Here is a 22,515-nt window from a genome sequence, read left to right on the forward strand (position 1 = left end):
AGGTTGGAAAAACATACCTAGCATATCCGCGCTAGCTTCAAGCATTAGCTCGAGCATGCTATTTTCTCGAGTAGTGGCTTTCTCAGCTTCCGACACAGCAGCATCCTTGGCAGCTATGGCCTCTTTGGCTTGTTGAAGAGCGATTTTCTCTCTCTCGGATGCTTTTCGAGATTGTTCCATCATTGCCAGAGTTTGTTTTTTCATGGATTGAAGTTGCTGTCGAAGTTCTTGCAAATCTTGCGACAAATGTTTGCTTGAAGAACCTTCGATGAGATTATCATCAACTAGTGTTTTCTTCGAGAAGGAGGAAGCAGGAGAAGTATCGGCAGCACGAGGACTGGCAGAGTAGTTATCAAAAATCAACTGGAAAAGAAAATTTCAATATCAAATGATCGCGCAAGATAGAATTCCATTGATCTTCAGGAAATTTACATAGATATTACAGAAGGAGTTCTTCAAAAGGACTACTAAGGTAATTGTCGCCAAAGCTAATATGGAGACAATAGCTAAAGAAATAGAGAAATAAAAAGAAGAGGCATTCAACTAGACCTCCGGCCTTGATGAGCTAGGAATTGCAGATGGCTTGATCCCGAGATAGGCCAAGATTTTCTTCGTGTTGGGCTTGGCTGCCTTGATCAAAGATCGCCATTTTTTTTGCTCTATCTGGTCTGTGTCGCCTACTTTCGCCCAGTCGATAGTTTGTTGGCTATCAGCAACCAAGGAAACAGTGCTTTCGACAGCAATCTTCATGTTCTCCTGGCGCATCTTCAGTCCAAGATCTTCTGGTGGATTGAAGTCCTTGGCAAGAGCAAGGAAAGTCTTGGGCTCCTCTTTCTTCGGGAAGAAGTAGGGGAACAGCCTTGATAATCCTGCGTCAGCATGCTCCATGCCTTCGCGAACTTCGGTTCCATGAAACTCCAGGAAAGAGAGTGCGTCAAGGAGAGGATCATTGTCGGGATCTTCAAACTCAAATTCTTGGTTTGTTTTACCTGCCGCGGAATATATATGTTGGTCGACAGCAAGCAAGGAAAAGTAAATCTAAGAAAGACAGAAGGGATCGACAAAACTACCAAGGAAGCGCCGATTCTGCGTGTTCAAGCGCTTGATGATCGCCTGTTCACGAGTAGCCTGGGCGGCCTTGTGCTCATTCAAAGCAGTTTCGGCGTCATCAAGTCTTTTTTGCAGATCTTCGACACCAGCAGCTTTTGCCTTGGCCTTCTCAGCCTCTGCTTTAGCTTGGCTAGCGTCAAGTTCAGCTTTCTTGCGAGCCGTTTCACTTTGCTCCAGTTTCTGAGCAAGAGTGTCGACAAGCTTGTTGGCTTCTGCAAGTTTCTCTGCCAAAATAGTAAAGAATCGTCAAAATTGCGACAAAACAGGAGCAAGAAGTTACAAACAAGGGTCATCAAAAAGTTATTACCTTCAGTCTTGCTAGCATATTCGCGGTACCCAATGAATTGGGCACCGATACGAACAAGTTCTTTGATCATAGGCTGTCCAAGAAGAACAAAGAAAGAAAACGTCGGCATGGGAAAAATATGAAGGCATAAAGAAGCAAACAGAGGAAATATAGATAGTGACAAGCAAATTAAGAACTTACATCATCCAAGAGAGGATTGGAGGAGCTACCCAATTGAAGGGTAGGCTCCACGATCGTTTCCACCCTTGTCCTTTTTGGTGAAGGGACAAGAGGGCTTGAAGGAGGAGTGGGAGCGCCAACGTTTTGTTGAGGAGGCGAGGATTCCTCTCCTTCAACTGGCGTCTCCGAAACAATTAAAGTATGTGACGTACTCGTTCGAGCAGCCACATCAAGAGTTGGTATTTCTTCCTCATCATCACTGCGATTAAAAGTCGACAGCATAAAAAGCAAGATAGACGAAAATCTTCGAGTACAGAAATAAGGAAAAATAAAGGTGACTTACGAGCTGATGAGGGATTCAAGATATGGATCATAAGTTGCCTTCTGACGTGAAGGACCAACTTCTTCGGCTTTGGAGGTGCCGGAATCTTCGGCATCATTCCTCTTCCTCTTGTTCCTTGGGGAAACAGCAGGAGGAGGAGATTGTGCCGATGCAGTGCCTTCGAAGGCAGCCTCCTTTTCAGAAGATCCCGCAGATTTTAGAGAATCCACGGGTTCATTCACAAAAGAGGGGGCATCTTGGTTGTCGTCGGTGACAACGGCCCTTTCCTCGACTTCTCCACCTTCAGGAAGGGGGGAAGCGAGACAAGATTTGGATGGTTCTATACAAAAAACAGGGGAAGATGTCAAAAAAAAGGAGTTACAAAAAGATAGCAAGGCAATAACAAATCAATCGACAAAGGTTACCTTGGGAAGTGGATTGGTGGCGCTGTATGGTTTTACACGGCAAGAAGACGGGACATGATCTTTTTTGCTGAGAGACGAGATTTTTCGGACAAGCTTCTCTAAGTCCTTGACCTCTAAATCCGCCGACAACCGATCTACGTCCTTGTCGCCAGCATACTTCCAGAGAGGGTATTTGCGAGCTTGAAGAGGTTGCACCCTAGTTCTAAGAAAATACGCTGTGATCTGAATACCTGACAGCTGCTTGCCGCGAGTATTTTGCAACTCATGGATACGAGTCATCAGGGCCTCTGTCGATATTTTTTCTTCTTCGGTAGCCTCTGCATCCCAGGAGCGGCGGCGAAGGATTTTCTCGGCACCATCGAAGGGAGGGATGTTGTCTTCAGCACATCCATGGTTTTCTTCTTGAATGTACAACCACTTCTTGCGCCACCCTTGAACTGAGTCAGGGAGTTTGACGTTGAAGTAATCGACGGTGGGGCGAACGGAAATTACAACGCCGCCTATATTATAGGCAACGTTTGGAGAGCCATTGCGGCGATAGAAGAAAATGCGCTTCCATAGCGCCCAGTTAGGCTGGACGCCAAGGAAGGCTTCGCAGAGGGTGATGAAAATGGAGATGTGGAGGATAGAATTTGGCGTGAGGTGGTGAAGTTGCAGACCATAAACGAAAAGCAGTTCGCGGAGGAAAGGATGAATGGGGGCGGAGAGACCGCAGATGAGGTGGTCGACAAAACTTACCCGATACCCCATTGGTGGGGTTGGGTAGCTTTCTTCACTAGGGAAGCACAGCGCCTTGGGCTTCTTGCTGATCCCCAGCTTCTTCAGGAGATTGATGTCCTGGGTGGAAATCTTGGACCTTTCCCACTCCGCGGCTCCCAGATCCACGGCAGCCATTGATGATTCCGGCGTGCTATGCCTAATCAACCGACGCGGTGGCATCAACAATGGCGCGGGAATGCAGCTTGGAGAAGATGAGCTTAGGGAGTTGTGGAGTGCAGGAGGAGGTTTTGCAGATGAAAGCAGGGGGACGGCGCGAGCGGAAGTGCTCGAGGAGGAAGAAGGAGATCTTATATAGAGGTGCGGCGAAGCGGCGGACCGTTGGATGGAAAAAGTGTGCGGCAGATGATAACCATGTGGAGACAGGGGTAAAAAAGTATTTTAACATTGGGAAGTTACGGTACGTGCGCCAGGAAAAGCGGAGGACGTGTGTCCCCCACCTGCACGACGTGTCAAGATAATGGTTACTTTGGGCCCGCATGGCAGCGGGAGAAAACTTCTCGCGATTTTCGGGCTCGAAATCGTGGCTATCGTCAGCAATAACGTCACCTTAGCAGAAGAAAAAATTCGCCTCAACAGCTTCATAAAAGGCGACATGGAAAATATTGGTGAGCCTTCGATCAAATACAAGTTTTTGATCAAATGCTCGGGGGCTACTTTGGAAAAATGAAAAGATCAAGAAAGACAAAATAGAAATGGCGTGAGCCTATGATCAAATACAAATATTTGTTCATAGCCTCGGGGGCTACTCCCATCGGGAGCGCTGTTCGCGCACCCGAGAAAATTGTAAAATTTCGGGAGAGAAAGAAAATATAGCGGCATAAGACGTCGAGCCTACACCCAAGCACAAGTCCTTGGCTGTAGCCTCGGGGGCTACTCCCATCGGGAACGCTGTTCGCGTGCCCGATGAAATTATAAAAAAGAAAGAATGAATGAAAAGAAGAAAGATAGAAGAGCAAAAGAGTATATTTCGAGTTATAAATAACTCTGCATATACTCCCATCGGGAGAGCAATATAAGTCATCTTTGACTCAATAAAATGTGCCATTCCAACAGCCGAATAAGCACTCGACAATATATTCTCAGAACGCCAAAGTTGCGATCAATTTCTGAATGCCGCAAAACTTTGCGAAGGTAAGACCCCAGATCCGTTATGTGAGGCGTGGCGCCGTCTCTGACGTCGGTTTGCTACTTTTATCCGTATCAACAGATACGAAGAAAAATCCTAACGGACGCGTTAGGTACCCGATAAATATGACTGGGACTCGACAGAATGGTAAGACCTTAAGCGGCACCTGTCGAAGTTTACACCAGTATCCCGAGATCATGTCCAGGGACGTGATCTTGAAGTAGGTTTTTGCGGATTGCCACTAGAGCAGTTAACTAGTACCTGATCCGTTAGATGAACTAGCCCCAACTACCATTATCCCTGTACAATATAGAAATTTATGTGAAGAAATATAGAAAAGTTAAAGTTGTCGAATAAAAATAAGCAGTGGAGATTTTCCCTGACTCTACGATTCAAGCAAAATCTCGGGGGCTACTGACATAGGCATCCCCCAATGGGCCTGCCGAAGATAGTACCCGGGGTTTACTGAAGGCCCACTACCCGAAGAATAAGAAGATCCAGAAGCCCAAGATATTATTAAGGAAAGCTAGAGTTGTAATAGGAAGTGTTATTTGTAATCTTGCGGGATGAGTTAGAAACCTTCCCGGACTCTGTAACTTGTACAGCACGAATCCCTCGGCTCCGCCTCCTATATAAGGGGGAGTCGAGGGACAAAGAAAGTATCGAATCATTGTCTCTCAAACCCTGGTTTTCATAATCGTCGAGTACTTTTCGGCTGAAACCTTCGAGATCTACTTACCCTCTACTTCCAACTAAACCCTAGTCTACAACCCGTAGGCATTGACAAGTTAATACCTTGTCACCTGGCTAGCACTTGTGATTTGTTTTGCAGGTTTTGAAGTTGAATATGAACAGAAGATGTCCTTCAAGCATTTAGTCTAGGTTTTAGTTTAGGAAAATCTTGTAATTTTCCTTTTTCATTTCTGTTTATTATTATACATCAATTCTTGTATCAAGAATATTGTAAAGACTATGTATTCTGTGTTGATGATCAATAAAGCTCAAGTTTTTGTTTATGAGCTTTTGATTTATGTAATATTTATATCCTGAATTAAATATTGTATTTGATATTCAATGTGTAATTCCAAAGTCATTTGATTTCATAAGTTGTTTTTAAATTGTGAATTCATATTTATATTGTGTGATGCTTATTGTTAAATGTATTAACACTTGTCAAATGCAATCATTCCCCAAATCAATAAGATACAAAAGAGATCATGTCTAAATTTCCCTAACTCACATTGCCTAACCCTAATTGCAAAATGAGAGAGAACCTCGATCCCTCTTAGGTTTAGTTGCAATAAGGCGGGAAAATTTCCCCCGTTTTGCGATGAAATGCACATCCCATTTCTAAATCTACCCTTCGTTGTTCCTATGTTCTGGGTTATTACAACACTCTCCACTATGCTTCTACGTACAATGATCTAAGAGCATTTTCAGTTGCGTCTCCAAAAGCGTCCTTCAAAAAGCGCCGGACCGAGCGTTTGGCGGATGATGTTTCTTCATCCATGTTTGGGGCGCGTCCGTCCCTAGCCGCGTCCCCTAAAACCACCCCCAAACATAAATTCAAATAGTTCACATTTAAAAGAGATTGTTTCCGCTGAAGTCGTCGCGATCAAAGTAGTTGCGATCAAAGTACTGGACGCGATCATATTACAGACCGGGGGTGCAAATTGAACATAATTTAGAAGAAGGGGTTCGGCAATGTCGACGGCGCATCCTGAGTCGACGTAGGCCCGTCGAGCACGACGACCTCGTCGTGCTATGCCCGGTCTGGCTACTCCATCGCTGATGCCGAGGTCGATGCCGATGCCGACGCAGGTGTACTAGCAGACGGTGTCGCCAACGCGACACTCGGTGCCACCGCTGCCTCTGGGGGGTGGGGTTGTTGTCGCTGCCTCGGACACCGCTATTTTTTCTTGGATCTCGTTGAGGATCATGCCTTTGTAGAAGTTGTGCACCGCCATCGTCCGGGGAGACATTTGAATTGTCGACGCGGTCAACAGGGAGAAGTCCTCCTTGCCTTTCTTAAGCTCCATCTTCTTTTCTTGCCTCTTGAGCAGCGTCAACCACCTCTTTTCAGCATTTTTGTCGCGGATGAGCAGCGTCGAGGAGACCTCGGCGGGGCACTTGGTGATCAACGACTGCTTCTTCTCGGTCGTTGCTGCGTCCGCCAAGGCGGCCTTGGAAGCCTTGTTGCCGATAGGGTGCCCTGCCGATGTTGTGAGCAGCGCATCCAGATCAAAGGCGCCATCTTTCCCCTTCGAAAAGGAAATACATGTGTCACTTCTCGCTCTTTTTGAGCTTTCTATAGCAATCCAGCAAGCCCCATGGCACGGTCAAACTAATTAAAGGAAGTGCAATAGACTATCGGATCGTGATTGAAAGAGGCGCTAGACTGGTGGTAGAAAGAGGTGTGCCGTATCGCCGACGCTTGTGCCGCTATCCGCTCTATTCTCGAGCTCGTTATGGAATCCATAGAACATGTTCACCGACGCCTGGATGATGGCCATCGCATCGACATTGCCTTTTAGCTCCTCTTCATTGGCATCGTGCAGTAGTCCTTGTCGAAGAATTTGCGCTCAACGAACTCTGCCTTGATCCTCGCCCAGTACTTCCCGTACTTTTGGTTGGCGCCGATGACCGAGTCGTGGCTCACCGTCACCCACGACTCGCAGAGGCACTGATCTTCCAGAACCTTCCACTTGGGACCTCGTGAGCCCGAGGCAACTTTCTTCTTCTTCCTCACGCCGGCCGCGTCAACCTCCACGAGATCCTCTGCATCCTCCGCGGCACCCTCCTCGTCTTCTTCGTCGCCGTCCTCTTCGTCATCCTCATCCTCCATGTCTTCCTCCTCGCGCGCCGCCTCCTTCTCCCCGACCGGAGCACCGGTGCCCTCGAATTCGAGCGGCTATGATTGCAGGTATCCCGCGCCTTGCAGAAGTTCAGGGCGACGCACAAGAAGGGCTTCCATATGGTCCATTGTTGGGTCGTTGCCAGCCACGCTTCACACAAACACTTGTCCTCCTCGTCGACGAAACCTTGTGTCCTGCGGCTCTCCCCCTTCTTCTTGGCGGCGGGCAGTGTTGGCGCGTCGTCGAAGTCGTCCACGCACACGGGTGTTGGCTGCGTCTGCTCGGTGCCGAACAGCCGTGCGGTCTCGATGTCCTCCGCATCTTGCGTCTGCTCCGTGCCGAACAGCCGTGCGGTCTCGATGTCCTCTGCATCATGCGCACATGTCCAGGCCCGATCATCGCGAACGAAGCCGACGCTGTAGGTAATTTCCTGGATGTCTGAATCATGGCGGTCCTTCCAATAGTCCTACGAACGACCGGACATCTGACGCATGATACAGGGCACTCGCACACATTGACAGAGCTCACGTACCGGGTCGTCCATCGTCGGGGCAAGCGGCGCCATTTCGTCGAACAGGATGCGGGGCTGCGGCATGCTCTCCTCCGGCACCTGGCGCGTCTTCTGTGTCGCGCCCGGGCAGGAGTCACCGCTTCTAGGCGTCCGGTTGAGGTCGGGAACCGCCGCCCCGGTCAACTTCACCGGCGGCAGGCCGGAGGCGAACCGCGACGCCGCGTGGCCCTGCAAGGGAGCGGGAGTTCCAGGGCGCAGCTGGGAACTTACCGAGCTGACCGAAGAGGCCGGAGGAGCGACGCCGGCGATCCCCTCTCTCTTGACGATCATGTAGCCCTCCGCTAAGGTCGGATGGAGGGCTACTTGCGCGACGCCGGCTTTGATCTGCATCGCTGTGCCTGCTGGTTGGCAGCCGCGGCAGTCTTGATCTTCTGGTTCTTGCGCCGCCCGCGACGCTTGGCGGCCTCCAGGACTTTCTCCTCCGCGGAGAGCACCTTCTTTGCCGCCTTCGGCTTTGCCTCCCGGCCGCCGCCGTCGGCGGCCCGCTGCCTTCGCGCAGAGCTGCAGTGTCCATTGTGGCTATGGCCGTGGCTACGGGGGAGCGTGGGGCGGCGGCGGGTGCGAGGGTTTGCTCCGCATCCATGGCGGTAGCTGCGGCGGCGAGGACGTCCATCGCTTCTAGCCTTCTCGCGCCGGTCTAGTTTCCAATTTGGCGCGGGGGAATGGCCAGTGGCAGGAATAATATCACCCTCCAGCCACTGACGCGCGGGTCCTACGTCTTTTTCGGCGGACACTCGGAGCGACTGCCGAGCGTCCGCCGCGACGCAAACCTGACGCATATTTGGGCCAGGTTTGCGTCTCCGCGGACGGCCCGATCACTTTGCGTCGCCCCGCTGGAACAGGCCCCAGACGCATTTCCGGTCACGGCGGACGAAAACGGTCGCTCAGCGACCGTTTGCATCGCGCCGCTGGAGATGCCCTAACCCCAATCTGGTGTTCTGTATTACATACTTCACTTCACATTCACGGTTGATTCTGCTTGGGACATATCCGCAGTATAGTACAAACTAGTATGATACCCGTGCGTTGCTACGGGACACGATTGAGTTATGGTTAGAAAAATAAAATAAAAATATGACATACTTCACTTTTGGTGCAACTGCTATTTTTGAGCACCCAGCTGCCGCAGCAGACCTCTTAATTTTCGTTTACTGAATAATTTGAGGCCCCAGGGAATTTCATCACTGAAAATAAATAAAAAATCTTGACAGAATAAATATTTAGGCCATGGAGAATGAAAATCAGTTTTCTATTGACAGGATGAATGTATGCTAATTTATGGACACAAATAAACGACTATTGATATATGTCAAATAATCAATCACCGTGAATTCTTGCACATATCCTTCTTTGCCTCTATATATTTATGAACCTATTGAACATTTTAAAAAATTCAGGATATGCAATAAACCTTTATTTTTCCTTTTATTTTCCTTACCCACAACAATACATCGATAGGCGAGCAGGAAATCTGGATTCACTACTCCCTCCGTTCCGGTTCATAGGGACGTGCGTATCCTAAATAGTGTAGTTGACTAACATAATATAAATTGTATAATATAAAAATATATCATTAGAACAGAAGAGAGGGAGTTCTTAATTTGCATATTATATTTTGAATGGCACTTCCAAGAAGTCACCTTCCAATATAAATTCAGTTAGTTATCCAATACAACAAATAACAAGAAATGGCGGCACAGAAACTGTTCCTCCCGAAGATAGGAGTGGCCCTTTGTTCCCTCCCTCTGCTCTTCTGCTCAGGCGAAAGTGAGGCGACCATAGTTTCAACATTCTCTGCCGGCGAACCCGCAGGTTTCTCGCTCCTCCGCTCGTCGCTCCGGCGGCAGGAGGAGGTGAACCCCGGTGCTTCATGTTGGGCACGTAGATAGGTTAGAAGTAAGGTTTCCAGCGATGACGCCTTGCTGGCGGAGACGGCGCAGCGGCAAATAACGTGTGTCCTGGCACAATCCCCACCTCGACGAGCCCGACGAGCCAGTGGATGTGTGTGCTCGCCGGCTCTTCGGAGGCATCGAGATTTGTTTTTCCAGGCGAGGCCATCGTGGCGGAGACGAGGGCCTTGCTACATATTTTTTGTCCTCCAGCTTCTTCTCCGTAGTGGAGGCGCTTGCTCTGGTACCATCACGGAGCTCTGGAGGTTTGTACATGGGTCAGCCGTAGGGTGTCATTTTCGATGGAGATTGCAGCATTCATCAGAAGTCAGCCGGTTCGGTGCAGGGTTTGAGATTGCTAGACGACGGTGCCTATCTCCTCCACAGTCTACGTCGACCGGTGGCGGCGTTGCTAGAGTCAGAGAAGTTCGGGGAGCCACAACATGAAGGGACTTGACGTTCGTGGCGGGCCACATCTGAGGCCCATAAAGCAATCATTAAGTTTTAGGTTTAAAAACTAATTTCACAAAAAAATACGCCATGCATATTATACCAATAAATTCGTATTTGAAAATAATTTTTAATGGTATAATTTTTATAACAAATAACATATGCAATGTGGGCCAAATTAATGGTCAAAGATTAGACACGCATAAAAAGCCAAATGCAATGGGACGGAGGAAGTACTTTGTAGGGCCCAACACAAAACATGAAAACGTCAAATTCACTCAGTCGTGTGGTCGGAGTATAAATTTGCAGGAGCAGTGCCGTGAGACAACGTGGTACAAGTTATGGACATGGCCTCCATACCTGTCTTTGCGTTCTCGGGTCAGCTTCTAACATGTTTGGGCCAAATCTGCTTGAAGAAAAAAGATGTAGCATGTCCGTACGAGTAGTCATGCAGGGACCAGTGAATTTGTTCGGCCCAGTACATCATAGCAGAGGAATCACCCTATCAATCACCGTAACCGTAACACAGAAGAAACACATTAGTACCACCTCGCTAATCAGACAATAGAGAGGGCTCGCGGGATCCCTTCGCTGGTTTTCCCTCCTATAGCCGGTTTTTCTGTTGCTGGAGGCCACGGGTTTTCTCGGATCGCTAGGTTCTGGTTTTTTCTTTTGGTAGTCTGACCAGGTCGCTAAGGTTGCCGTTTTTCTTGGCTAACTATTCGATTTAGATCCGATCCAATCGCTAAGGCTGCCGGTTTAATTGACGTACCAAGAAACTTTTCACGTACGGACACCACCAATCCCCGTTTAATAGTAAAGAAGATTTGGGCCAAATCTGCTTGAAGAAAAAAGATGTAGCATGTCCGTACGAGTAGTCATGCAGGGACCAGTGAATTTGTTCGGCCCAGTACATCATAGCAGAGGAATCGCCCTATCAATCACCGTAACCGTAACACAGAAGAAACACATTAGTACCACCTCGCTAATCAGACAATAGAGATCCCTTCGCTGGTTTTCCCTCCTATAGCCGGTTTTTCTGTTCTGGAGGCAACGGGTTTTCTCGGATCGCTAGGTTCTGGTTTTCTCTTTTGGTAGTCTGACCAGGTCGCTAAGGTTGCCGTTTTTCTTGGCTAACTATTCGATTTAGATCCGATCCAATCGCTAAGGCTGCCGGTTTAATTGACGTACCAAGGAACTTTTCACGTACGGACACCACCAATCCCCGTTTAATAGTAAAGAAGATGAGAAACTTGAGAAACGGCAAAATGTCAAACCAGCAATCATGCTAGAACCAAGAGAACGTGATAAAGGAGGATTATCAGCAGAACATACCATGTTTGACATTGGTAAAAATAAGCTAGTTTGGAAGATCAACGCATACAGTGGCGCTGAGTTAAAAACTTGTCACAGTTTCTATCAACAGGCAGAAATATGTGTGTTTAGATGAGATCAAGAGACCTTTCTGACAATTCTACAACAGGGTGGGTTTCTGAATGCATAAATAAACCGAAGTGGGTCTTGTCACCTACTGGTACGGCTTCCTATTCTGGCGAGGGTCATACAGGTCCATCTCCTGTCCATTCTTTGAATCTGAAACAGCATAAAATTACAGTTGTGAATTGCAATTTCGTATATAGTTCTTTAGTAAGAACATGTTGTTCATAAGTATAAAAAACTAGGCAACAGGAGCATTCCTGATTTAATATTAATTAATTTACTAAATGAAACCAAAATAAAGATATTCTTGGTTGAGTATAAGAGTACTCTCTGGAGAAACCTAGGCAAATATGGAATTAAGGCTCTTGGTTCTGTACTGCTCATGTTGCTAGATCCTAAGCTTGATAATTGATATCAACATGTTACTAACAGTCATGTGTACTCCAAAGTCATTTCTTTGGGCACATGTGCAACTTCCCACAGATGCAGGTGTTGCTAAGGCAATAGAGAGAGGAAGGCATGTTTATGACAGCATCGTCATATTAAGACCGCACAAAAATGTGATACTTAAGTACTTAGCCACATAAAGTACCTATGACATGGGAGGCATATAGGAAGGAAGTCATCATCTTCTCCTTGGAGCAGCAATTGGCGCCCTTTGTGCTGCAGGTTGACCCTGCCCTCCAGCTTGCTCCTCCGGTATGTTTGCTGCTGCCGTGACAGCATTCATGACAATAAGACCAAGAGGAATTATGTACATCCACTGCAAAGCAGGAAGCAACAGTCAGATACAAGGGATAAGCAAAGAACTTTCCAAGCCATGTAGAGACAATAAAGAAGTTGAACAAAACAATATTTGTAACTGTACTCACATATTTAGCCCAGAACGATTTCTCAGGTGGTTTCATGACTTCACCAAGTCCACTCTCGGTTTCTATTAATTGCTCTACAAAAGATGGAGTTCTGCAAGTGCACAATTTAGTTAGAACTTGGAACAAGGTACCATTTGAGAGAAGGTAACTTTGAGACTGTTCTGCAGCAATAGATTCGTAACTGTGGAATGGCCGCTTATATGAATGTGAATTGCCAGCTTTCAGGTGTTCTACCTGCTGTTTTCCCAACCTCAATAGCAAAGCAGAGATTTACCTTGGTGCTTGTTCAGCAGTCTTCAGAACAGTGTACGAATTGAATGTCCATTTTGATGGCTGAAACAAGAATTTAAGCACATAAATATAACCATTTGTCATTCGTTCATGAACACAGCATCAATTAGGGTGGCATGATGGGGTGGGTGGGGGGCAGCAACTTTTGTTCAAAGTAAAGTATAACTCTCAACATATTTATGTCAGAGGTTTCCAAAGCTAGGTAGGTAGCTCTATCAATAAACATAATAAGTGCAAATAACGCTATTATGGTGAAGTCTTTCCACATGTAGATCATATTTTCAGTATTGGAAGTTCCCTACACACACACACGCACACACATATTTGAGGTTTTTGTAAGCGGAATATTTTATGATTTGCCACACTTTTCTTTGAAGTGTCTATTATTTGCCACATGACCACCAAATTTCAGTGACACAATAAATGGCAAATAATGGAAGTGTGGCAAATTGTAAAATTCGCGATACAACTTACATTGTACTTTGTTTAGTTGTACCAAACAAATGTCATGTTGAAACAGGAAAAGGATTGTATAGTATCTTGTTTAGTTGTACAAAACAAATGACCAATTCTAATTTGCTGGGAAATACAGTCAAGAGGTTATAGGTTCTTATCATCAACCGCATACAACTTCATAAACAGGGTTTCAAGCAAGATAACTTACTAATTTCATTGGCCGGGGATACTGGCATCCACCAACAGAACCATAATTAACAGCCAAAACATTTACACCATCCTGCAAATAAGGCAGCATATTTTAATATGAGCCAAGCAGCCAAGAGAACTTTTACAAACATTCATGTACAGAATTAGAATAAGGCAGCACAGCTTAATATGATCCAAACACTAAAAAAAAAACATCTACGAGCATTCATCTACAGAAAATATTTAAGTGTTTCATCCTGAGAAAGATGTTACCATTCAGTTGTATGACCGGTTTATATCATACCTACATAGGATGATATAAGATATCTTTAAAAGCTCCACAGGCCAACATGCCACACGATAGGTACATGTTATGGTTTCAAAGGAATAAGCAAAGGCCAATTAGGCCATATGTTGTTGTAAATACAACAATACGGGGAATTCCAATTTGGATACAGGCTGCAAAGAAATCAGACGTGCAATAGAAAATGAGGATGAATTCCAATTTGGATACAGGCTCCAAACTTACATAATACTAATGGCCTAATGTCAAATGACTAGCAGAACAATGTTAGGCACTTAGGCCGTAAGCTGCGGCTTTGTTAGGGAAGGAAATTATGTGAGTGATGCTGAGAATAACTAGAATCTCCTTTTAAAGGTATAGGGAGCCATATCTGGAAGGGGGCATTAGGGGATCATTTTAAAGATGGCTCAATCATCTACAGAAGAGAATACGGATTTTTTTAGTGCAAACAGAAAGGGAATGGTAACTGACTGTAATACGAAAAATGTCCAGAAAGGATAATGGACACTAATACATACGTTTTTCTAATAATCAACCAACATGAATTCGAACTACCCTAAATTATACAGAACATGTAACAATCAACAGAAAAAAGAAAATGGAAAGCGTTGAGATGTACAAATTCTTTCATGACTGTGAAGCAATCAACTGTACAGGAGAATCTACAAGTAGCAATTGAGAAATCTAGAGAATTACCATGTGGATGACAATATGTTCATCCAAGCTGTCACGTGGAATGCATCTCTGAAAAACAGAGAGTACACAATTGAGAAATCCAAAACATAACTTTAGAAAAAAAAAAACAATTGCCAACAGTAAGACATTCCAATCATACAAATGATGCCTCTTTGATAAGATAGGCATCTCAGAATGGCCTTTGCTTCAAGGCAATTTTAACTAAGTATAGTTACTGGTATGTTCTAATAAATTTCAATCCATAATAAATATTAGAACATTTAGCAACAACAAGGTCAAGATAAACAACCTGAAATTAGTCCCTACAACTTACAGCTTTGATCGAGGAATAAACGAAATCTTCTCCTGTAGGAGCCAACACATTAGACGGTAGCCTTATTGTATAAAAACCATCTTCATTCAGTAGTTTCTGTAATGTCAATAAAATGCAGAAGGACCAAATAAGTTGGAGTAAACTACAAAGCAAAAAATTATTGAAATCAAGAAAAGTGGGAATGGAAACAAGAAGGTACCTTGAATGTATCTTTTTCACTTGCAGTCAACTCATTCCTCGTAAAGCGAAGCTTAGTGAGAGTCTGATCCACAAAAGGAGTCACATATATTATAAATATATACAACCTCACTTACATTCATAGTTAAGAAAGAACATAGGAACCTAACATATGGTTAACTACAGAGCAGTGTTGACACGGTTGCCTTTTCAAAGACAAAAGTAGTCAATATAACCCCGTTCCAAAATACTAGCAATTTAAGCCACCAATAATTCTGAAGCAAAAGTACCATCCTAAATTGAGCAATAGAATGAAAGTGAAAAGTCGTTGTACAAAACTGAACAAAACTAAACGAAACAAACAAATAACTGGAAGACAATAATTCGCGATAGATTTCCTTGCTTCAAGTGATGAGACCCAAAATCATTCAGTGTCAGCAAATTTAATTCGAAATACTAGCAACCGCATAATGTTCTCCTTGTAACCAAACAGCTGTTCATATAGCCTAGGCTCTCATCGGAATCGCCTTATGGTGGTTTCAAGCTCATGATTTTCAAAGGAACAAGCGCTTTAAATGCGACATTGGTCAATTTCAAGCTACACGACTTCATGTCTAGGTGCCTAGGGCATAGCTGCAAATGGTGTCCAAAATGGCACAGAATCTCGTGACTTGGCATAGAAGGCTACATTTGATAATTTGGAGGCAGGACCAACCGACTAAGTACCAATAATGTTTAATTATTCCATTTCGCTGATTGGGGTAAACAAAAATTCCTTCTCATCTTTTTAACAGACAGTGACATTGTGCTCTCTCTTCTATTGCATGGGATGAGATCATGAAGATAATAGATATTTTTTGGTGTTTGTAAATGTAAGACATATAAGCAGCAGCTTACCATGTAAATGCTAAGGAATAGCTTCAATGGAACTACTTTTATCATGGAAACTCAGAATTAAAGCTCTAGAAAAAGCGAAAGTATGAAACCGAGAGTACTAAACAAAGTATAACAAGTATAACATTCACTTTTTGCCATCGTAATCAGAAATAACACAGGGTCGTGAAATGTATCATAATAATTACAGGGTGCACAAAAATCAGGCTTTAACCACGAATACCTCGCACCTTTGAAGTACAAGCATGGAGGCTAAAGAAAATATACTAAGAAATAATCAAACAATTATTTAATAATGTGTATATTACCAATATTCACACTGAAGAAAAATAAAACAAACTTCCCCCTCCCGTTCCCCAAACCCAACTAACATATCTGAAGTATACAAACAATACATAACACAGCCATGAGAAGAAAACAACTAACAAGTCAATCTCCAATTAATGAGAAAAGGTTGATATCTAGTAACCTCACTTGCTCTCATAATTATGCATGAAGAGCTCAGAACCAAGGAGATAAAGCTACTACGAAAAAAGAACAGGAAGCCGACACATGCAGCTTTTCAGATCTGTCCATCCACTTCCACCTAAACTCGGAATAATATAGGTGTCTTTAGCACATGTGGGGAACATGGATGAAAAGGTTATCAATCCACTTTCACCAACAACTGAAGCAGCATCTAGATTCTGGAGTTACGCTGCATAGGTAATTTATTATTGTGCACTTACAACAAATAGGTTTGGCCTCAACATGCTTAGTGTCCACAACTTCTGAACTATTTTTAATGACTCTAAACAACCCAACTAGGACAGATGTTCTTAACCTATATACCCATTCTCTAGAGACACATCGTGTTTAATTAAGAAAAAACAAATCTCTGTTTTAATGCTAAATTGTTAAAACGAGACACGCCTTTTGTTATTTTTTTTTTAGCTCAGTTATCCTGGTGTCTTCTTTGGTTACTAGCAAAGTCAGTTGGCCCAGCTTAAACTCAACAGATTAGTGTAACCAAGGTAGTGGTTGTGTCACTTGTTGCATGAATCCAGGTTATCATAATATCAAGCCATGAAAATCAGGCACCCAGTCTCATCCAGTATCAATACTTCAATTTTCAGATGGCAGGATTTTGTAGCCACAGCAGTGGATCTGGTTCCATCCGTATGCGATGAGACATCGAGCTAGGATGTATAGAATTTAAAAATCTGATACGGTATTAAAGATATATCACAGTTTAGATGCAAGATTTAAATACTAGAACACACGGAGTGATCAACCTACAGGACATAGGACTGCAACATATGAGCAAACCAACGAATGACATCGCAAATCACAATCTTTGCTAGAGCACTATATGTCACAAGAAATCTCTGCAACCACATGATTTATTCCTCATCTACTCCACCAATAGAGTAAACGTGACAACTACGCAATTAAGAAGCAAACAGAAAACATAGGAAAATTAGACATATAATTCCAACTCCCGAAGGCTGTTATTTTAAATCAAAATGTGATCTGCCTAGAGAATGTGTAAGAGTAGCAAGTATAAACATCTCTCCACTCTCCAGGTTGGGAGATACAGAGTAAACTTGCAGAGGTTCAAAAGTCATACACAAATAGGCTTGTAATCTTAACTCTACACTCCAAATAATGCACCTTTTGTTCTGACTGAAGTAGATTGACAAGCTAAACATTCATGACCAGCACACAAGCTTAAGACAACCAGATAAATATGAGTTTAAGTGGGATGTGGATGGGCGAAATACAGTGATATATGTTACCTCCATTCCAAAAAGTAGTCCAATGATATGTTGTTTATGTTGCACAAAATAGATACCGTTAGATTCGTATTCGAAAGAAGGTTCGTATTCAAAGAAGTTTTGTATGATTTTGATTTGTAATCATTGAATAATTATTGTATGAGTAATTTACGGTCAAATCATGGATTTCGATAGTGAATGCACATCTTATACTTTGGAAGGGAAGTATCTCCACTTCCTATTAGATCGGTCTTTGGTATAGTTAGTTGGTAGGAATATCTAATATGGTATTAGAACTAAGAGGTCCCAAGTTCATGACCCAGCCAATGCACTACTAAATAAAATGGTTGTGGCCTTTCATTGATCCCACGTCTAAGGTCTGACGAGCCCTAGACGTGAGGAGGGTGCTGAAATATAATGCCTAGCCATTTACATCAGTTCGGACTTTTGGTTGCGTTGGCTAGTACATTAATCTAATGTGGTATCAGAGCACCCAGGTCTTGGGTCCGACTCTTAGTCCCCACACCGTTAATCCCCAACTTATCCACACCCACGTCGGGCGTCAGGGGAGGTCTTGTCTACGACAGATATGAAGGAGGGTGTTAAGTATGTTATATCCCCATTTCTATTAGATCTTCTTTTGGGATAATTGGTTGGTACGAATATCTAATAATACTAAACTATCTTAGCTTAGCTTAGCTTAGCTAGGCAAAGAAATAGCTAGGACACACGTAGAGATAGAAATTTTGCATTGTAGACCTGTAATGCAGCAAACCGAGATGTTCAGTCCCAAAAGCCGATGGAGTAAATAGTAGCTACGCCTTTGGCAAAGTGCGACAACTGTCCACGGTGAGCTTTTTGTTGAGCATCATAAACGTGGCATTGTAACACGGTCTTATCACTTAGCTTGGTCTGACGTGATCTATATTCTATCTAATGATGACCAATTTCTTTCACGGCACAGAGTGTGTCCGCCCAATGTTGGGCAACCACAAACGAAGTGGTAAAGCTTGACTATCAAGCAAACAATGCCTTGAACCCCATTGTCCAGCTCATAATCTTCTATCGACTTTGCCCGAGGTGACTAGAGGCCACGGCTATGTAGTATAGGAGTAGCAGGCTAAACTGAATGAACTAACAAATCATCAATCCTAAATTTAATAGCTCCGACAATACAGATAGGCTTCCTAACTGAAGAATTAACAGACTGACCCCCTCCACCCCCAATCTCAAGCCACTCCTTCCTGACCTTCCCTACTAAACAAGTAAACATGCGTCAAAAGGAGTAACAAATGAAACAAAATAACCACCCCCCAGATCCGATCTGTAGTTCACCTTTCCTAGCAATTTGAATCACGCATTTCACCGAGCAAACTACTGATGAGGGCACAGAATCAACCAAATCTAGCCCTAGGCAGGGTCCAACCAAACCATGACCAGCAACCTAGCCGTCCACAAACCACGGGATCAGGAAGTAGAGGAACCAACAGATCAGCAAGCAACGGGGGAGACACAACGACGATATCGAGCAAACAGGTAGGGAAGGAAGCTACCGAAGTGAGGTCGAAGCAAACCTGGGAGCCGTGGGCGGAGGACTTGAGGCGCGCGGAGAAGGATCCGGCAGGGGTGAACCCTGCGCCGGCCCCGAGGTCGTGCTCGAGCGTGAACTGGACGGCGTTGGACTCCGCGGCGCCTGCCGCCTGCGCTGCGTCCGCGGATCGGCGGCGGGGGGACGAGACCACCGGCGCCGGCGAGGCGGGCTGGGAGGGGACGGGGGAGGGCCGGATGCCGCCCTCGAACTCGTCGTCGTCGTGGAGGAGCAGCTCGTCGGACTGGAAGGCGCGGACGGAGAGGAGAAGGAGGGGGAGCAGGAGCAGGAGGAGAGAGCGGCGCGGCATGGCCATGGCTTTGGAGCAAGACTTTGGGGGAGATCGGCGGCACCGCCGGCCGAGGTGATGTAAGCGGATTGAAGGATTTTTTTCTCTGATGAAGAGTTTTGGTACCAGTGGACTTCGCTAAGATACGAGCTGGACCAATAAGGGTTTGGGCCGGTCCTAATGACCGACCGATTCTTGGAGGAAGGACTTCATAGATGGGCCGGGTTAGGGCTGACCCGCATACCCCACGCATGTCAGGGATATAGGGCCTAGGGCCGGCCGAGGAAAGCCCGATGCTGAAAATTTAGGCCCAAGCCTAGCCTGGCCGACCAAATACCCACCAAGCTCGTTGGGCCGTGGGCCAGGCCGTAGTGTAAAACAGTGTTTTTGGGCTACCCGTGCCGACTTAGCCCAATTGTCAGGCCAACATTTCTAGGTCCACACCCGAGTTTTTATGGCTGGACTTCGGGTCGAGCTGCCTATGGCCAGGTATGGTCAGGGAATTAGTTCGGTCGCGGCCCATTCAGGTACTTTTAATTCCCTTCGAGTTTTTCTGTTTCTTTTTACTATTTTTCACATCTACTAAACATTTTTTAAACTTGATAGTTATAAATCTGAAGAATGTTTAAAGGTGAATTTTCAAATTTGAATATTTTAAAAAATAATAATAAAACAAAATAATTTTGAATAATTTTTCAACTACCTAATTTCAAATCTAAACTTCTTTCGATCTGGAAAAATTTCAAAAATAACCTAAAAGTTGAGTAGAACACTAGAAAACAATCTCAACAAAAAAACCAGCAAAAAACCACAACAAAACACCAACACAAAAGACCGAAGCAGCCCTTATAGGTTCCGTATTTGGCGCTCAATCGTGCGACGGAATCCATCCTACACAAGTTGTTGGGTGTTTAGGGTCGGCACATTTAATTCATTCACGCGGGGATAAATGATGAGTTTCTTAGGGCTTCTTCACAGTTTTTCCTAGGTTTCTATTTTCGATTTTTTTTGCTTACCTTTTGTTTTTCTTTCCTTTATTTTATCTTTTAATTTTAATTTTTAATATTTCTTTCTTTCTTTCTTAATCTATGTTTCTTTTTCCTCTCTTTTATGTCTACTTTCTTTTCCTCCTTATTTCTCGTTATTTTTTTATTTTATGTTTTCCTTTTCACTTTTTCCTTTCTTTTTAGTTTTATAATTATTTTTTCATAGTTAAAAAAATTTATGTTGTGAAACAACCTTTGTAGTTTTTAAATTAAATAATATAAATGTTAATAATAATTTTGTGTCAAAAATGTTGTTATTACTATTTCCATACTCCTCTTGATCCATATTACTTGATGCTAAAATGGATGTATCTACAACTAAAATGTGTCTAGATACATCTATATTAGCATCAAGTAATATGAATAGGAGGGAGTAATAGTTTTCCATTTTTAAATAAGATTAGTGTTCCTTTAAAACATCATTCAAATATTAGAATGTTCAAATAATATAAAGCAAATTTAAATCATTCACATAACATATATATTCAAAACTAGAATCATTCAAATAAGATAAATGTTCTTTTAGAAAAATATTCATATAACATAAATATTCATATTGAAAAATAAAATAGAAAATAAAACATAAAATAAAATTGAAAAATAAAATTAAAAAGAAAAGGCGAAATAGAAAATAGAAGATAATAAAAAAAAGAAAAAAGAAAAAACATATAATTTGGGTTGCATTGGGAGCAGCCCATGGTGGAAGGAGACAGCTATAACAGAGTATAAGAGCTCCCTCCAATGTGCATTGGTGCATTATATGCAATTCCATAGTTTATCTTAAAGTTTTATAAACCTTCAACTCTTCAATTACTAATGTTAATGATATTTCATTTTCGCTATTTACTTTTTGGCGATGAGGGTTTCGAAAGTAGAACTTGTTTCGCCATCTTTAGCCGGAAAAAAATCATCGATAATTACCAAATCTTTGTCACTTACTTGCCACATTGTAATAACTATTTTGGCATGTTTTATCTGGTATTCTGTATGAACGTTTAAGCTTAGTGGTACTAATTTTTGTGGAAGAATATTGTCAGCAATCAGGTATCAAATGTCCACATGCATGCATATGCACTCTCTATAGGGAAAATGCAAACACCCGGGCATGTGCCCTAGTTCGATTAGTCATTATTAAAAAGATTCTTTTAAATCATCATAATCATGAACCATGGAGTTTTTAGAATATAAAAAATATATATCAATACAATAATATTTTGCAGGAATTGCATAATACACCTTATGAAATATATTTGAAACATGTCATACATTTAATGTAATGATAAATAAATAAATAAATAAATAAATACGTGTTCATTTTCTTCGCACTTTACTACGAGTTCAATTAGCCACCCATGTTAGTCTATCAAGTATGGACATTTATGTGCCCACTAAACACATATCCTAAAAGTAGAAAAAGAAACCAACCTTTAATAACATGGAAGTCTAATTAAAAAAATAAACATAAAAAGGAAACCACCCCTTAAAATAAAATAGAAAATAAACCACCCCTTAATAATAGACCATGTAGAAACACCCCGCTATCCTCTAAACTTAGGGGAAGATCAATATATTTTTATATTTTTAAGGTCATGTATCCCTCAACGATTTGGAACGAAGTGGAAGAAACCCAAAATAAGATTTCCGGAATGGGGACAACCTACAAAGAGGCAAGAGAGTTGTATCCATCATCTCAAGGACATGACGATGATGCTAGTGAGATAATTGACGATGAAGGATATGATGATGAAAGGGGGCATGAGAGTCATATTCTAGGCTGAAACAAAGGGAAGATAGAAGGAAGAAGAAGGCCAATAAGAGGTTGAGGAGAAAAGAAAAGGTTGATTCCTTGAGGGAGAAGCTTGATGGGATGATTGAGGCAAGGAAGGAGATGGTGGAGAAGAATCTTCAAGCAAAGATGGAGTTGGCTAAGAAGAATAACCTAGAGAAGTACGAGACTCACATTGAGGAAATGGAGGCACACAAGACTATCTTTAAGGAACGTAGGCTTACCCTCGGTGAGAGGAATTTGAAGAATGGGCATAGAAGTACATGACCGAGAAGGGCTTGAGGATGCTTGGATCAAGATATATCCTAGTGTGATATGGATGAGAAGGTAAGAGCATTTTGGGAAATCACTACGAGATCTTGGCTTATAGGACAAGTTGTAGTGGATCAAGTGTAGATAGCAATGGTACTGATAACCACAATG

The 22,515-nt window shown here is 43.4% G+C and overlaps 1 protein-coding gene across 1 annotated transcript; it reads right to left on the reverse strand.

Moving 5' to 3' along the window:
• Positions 1-11,386: 11,386 nt before the first annotated feature.
• On the reverse strand, positions 11,387-19,389 carry LOC127293963 (uncharacterized). Its single transcript, XM_051323689.2, has 9 exons — positions 18,958-19,389; positions 14,755-14,817; positions 14,556-14,651; positions 14,243-14,290; positions 13,262-13,333; positions 12,581-12,639; positions 12,307-12,397; positions 12,027-12,197; positions 11,387-11,587 (listed from the first exon to the last, which is right to left on the reverse strand). The coding sequence occupies exons 1-8, from the start codon at positions 19,285-19,287 to the stop codon at positions 12,060-12,062; spliced, it is 897 nt and encodes a 298-aa protein (XP_051179649.1). The 5' UTR covers positions 19,288-19,389; the 3' UTR covers positions 11,387-11,587; positions 12,027-12,059.
• Between the last annotated feature and the right edge of the window lie 3,126 nt (positions 19,390-22,515).

Source organism: Lolium perenne, chromosome 4 (genome assembly GCF_019359855.2).
Source record: "Lolium perenne isolate Kyuss_39 chromosome 4, Kyuss_2.0, whole genome shotgun sequence".
In the NCBI taxonomy this organism is placed as follows: Eukaryota; Viridiplantae; Streptophyta; class Magnoliopsida; order Poales; family Poaceae; genus Lolium; species Lolium perenne.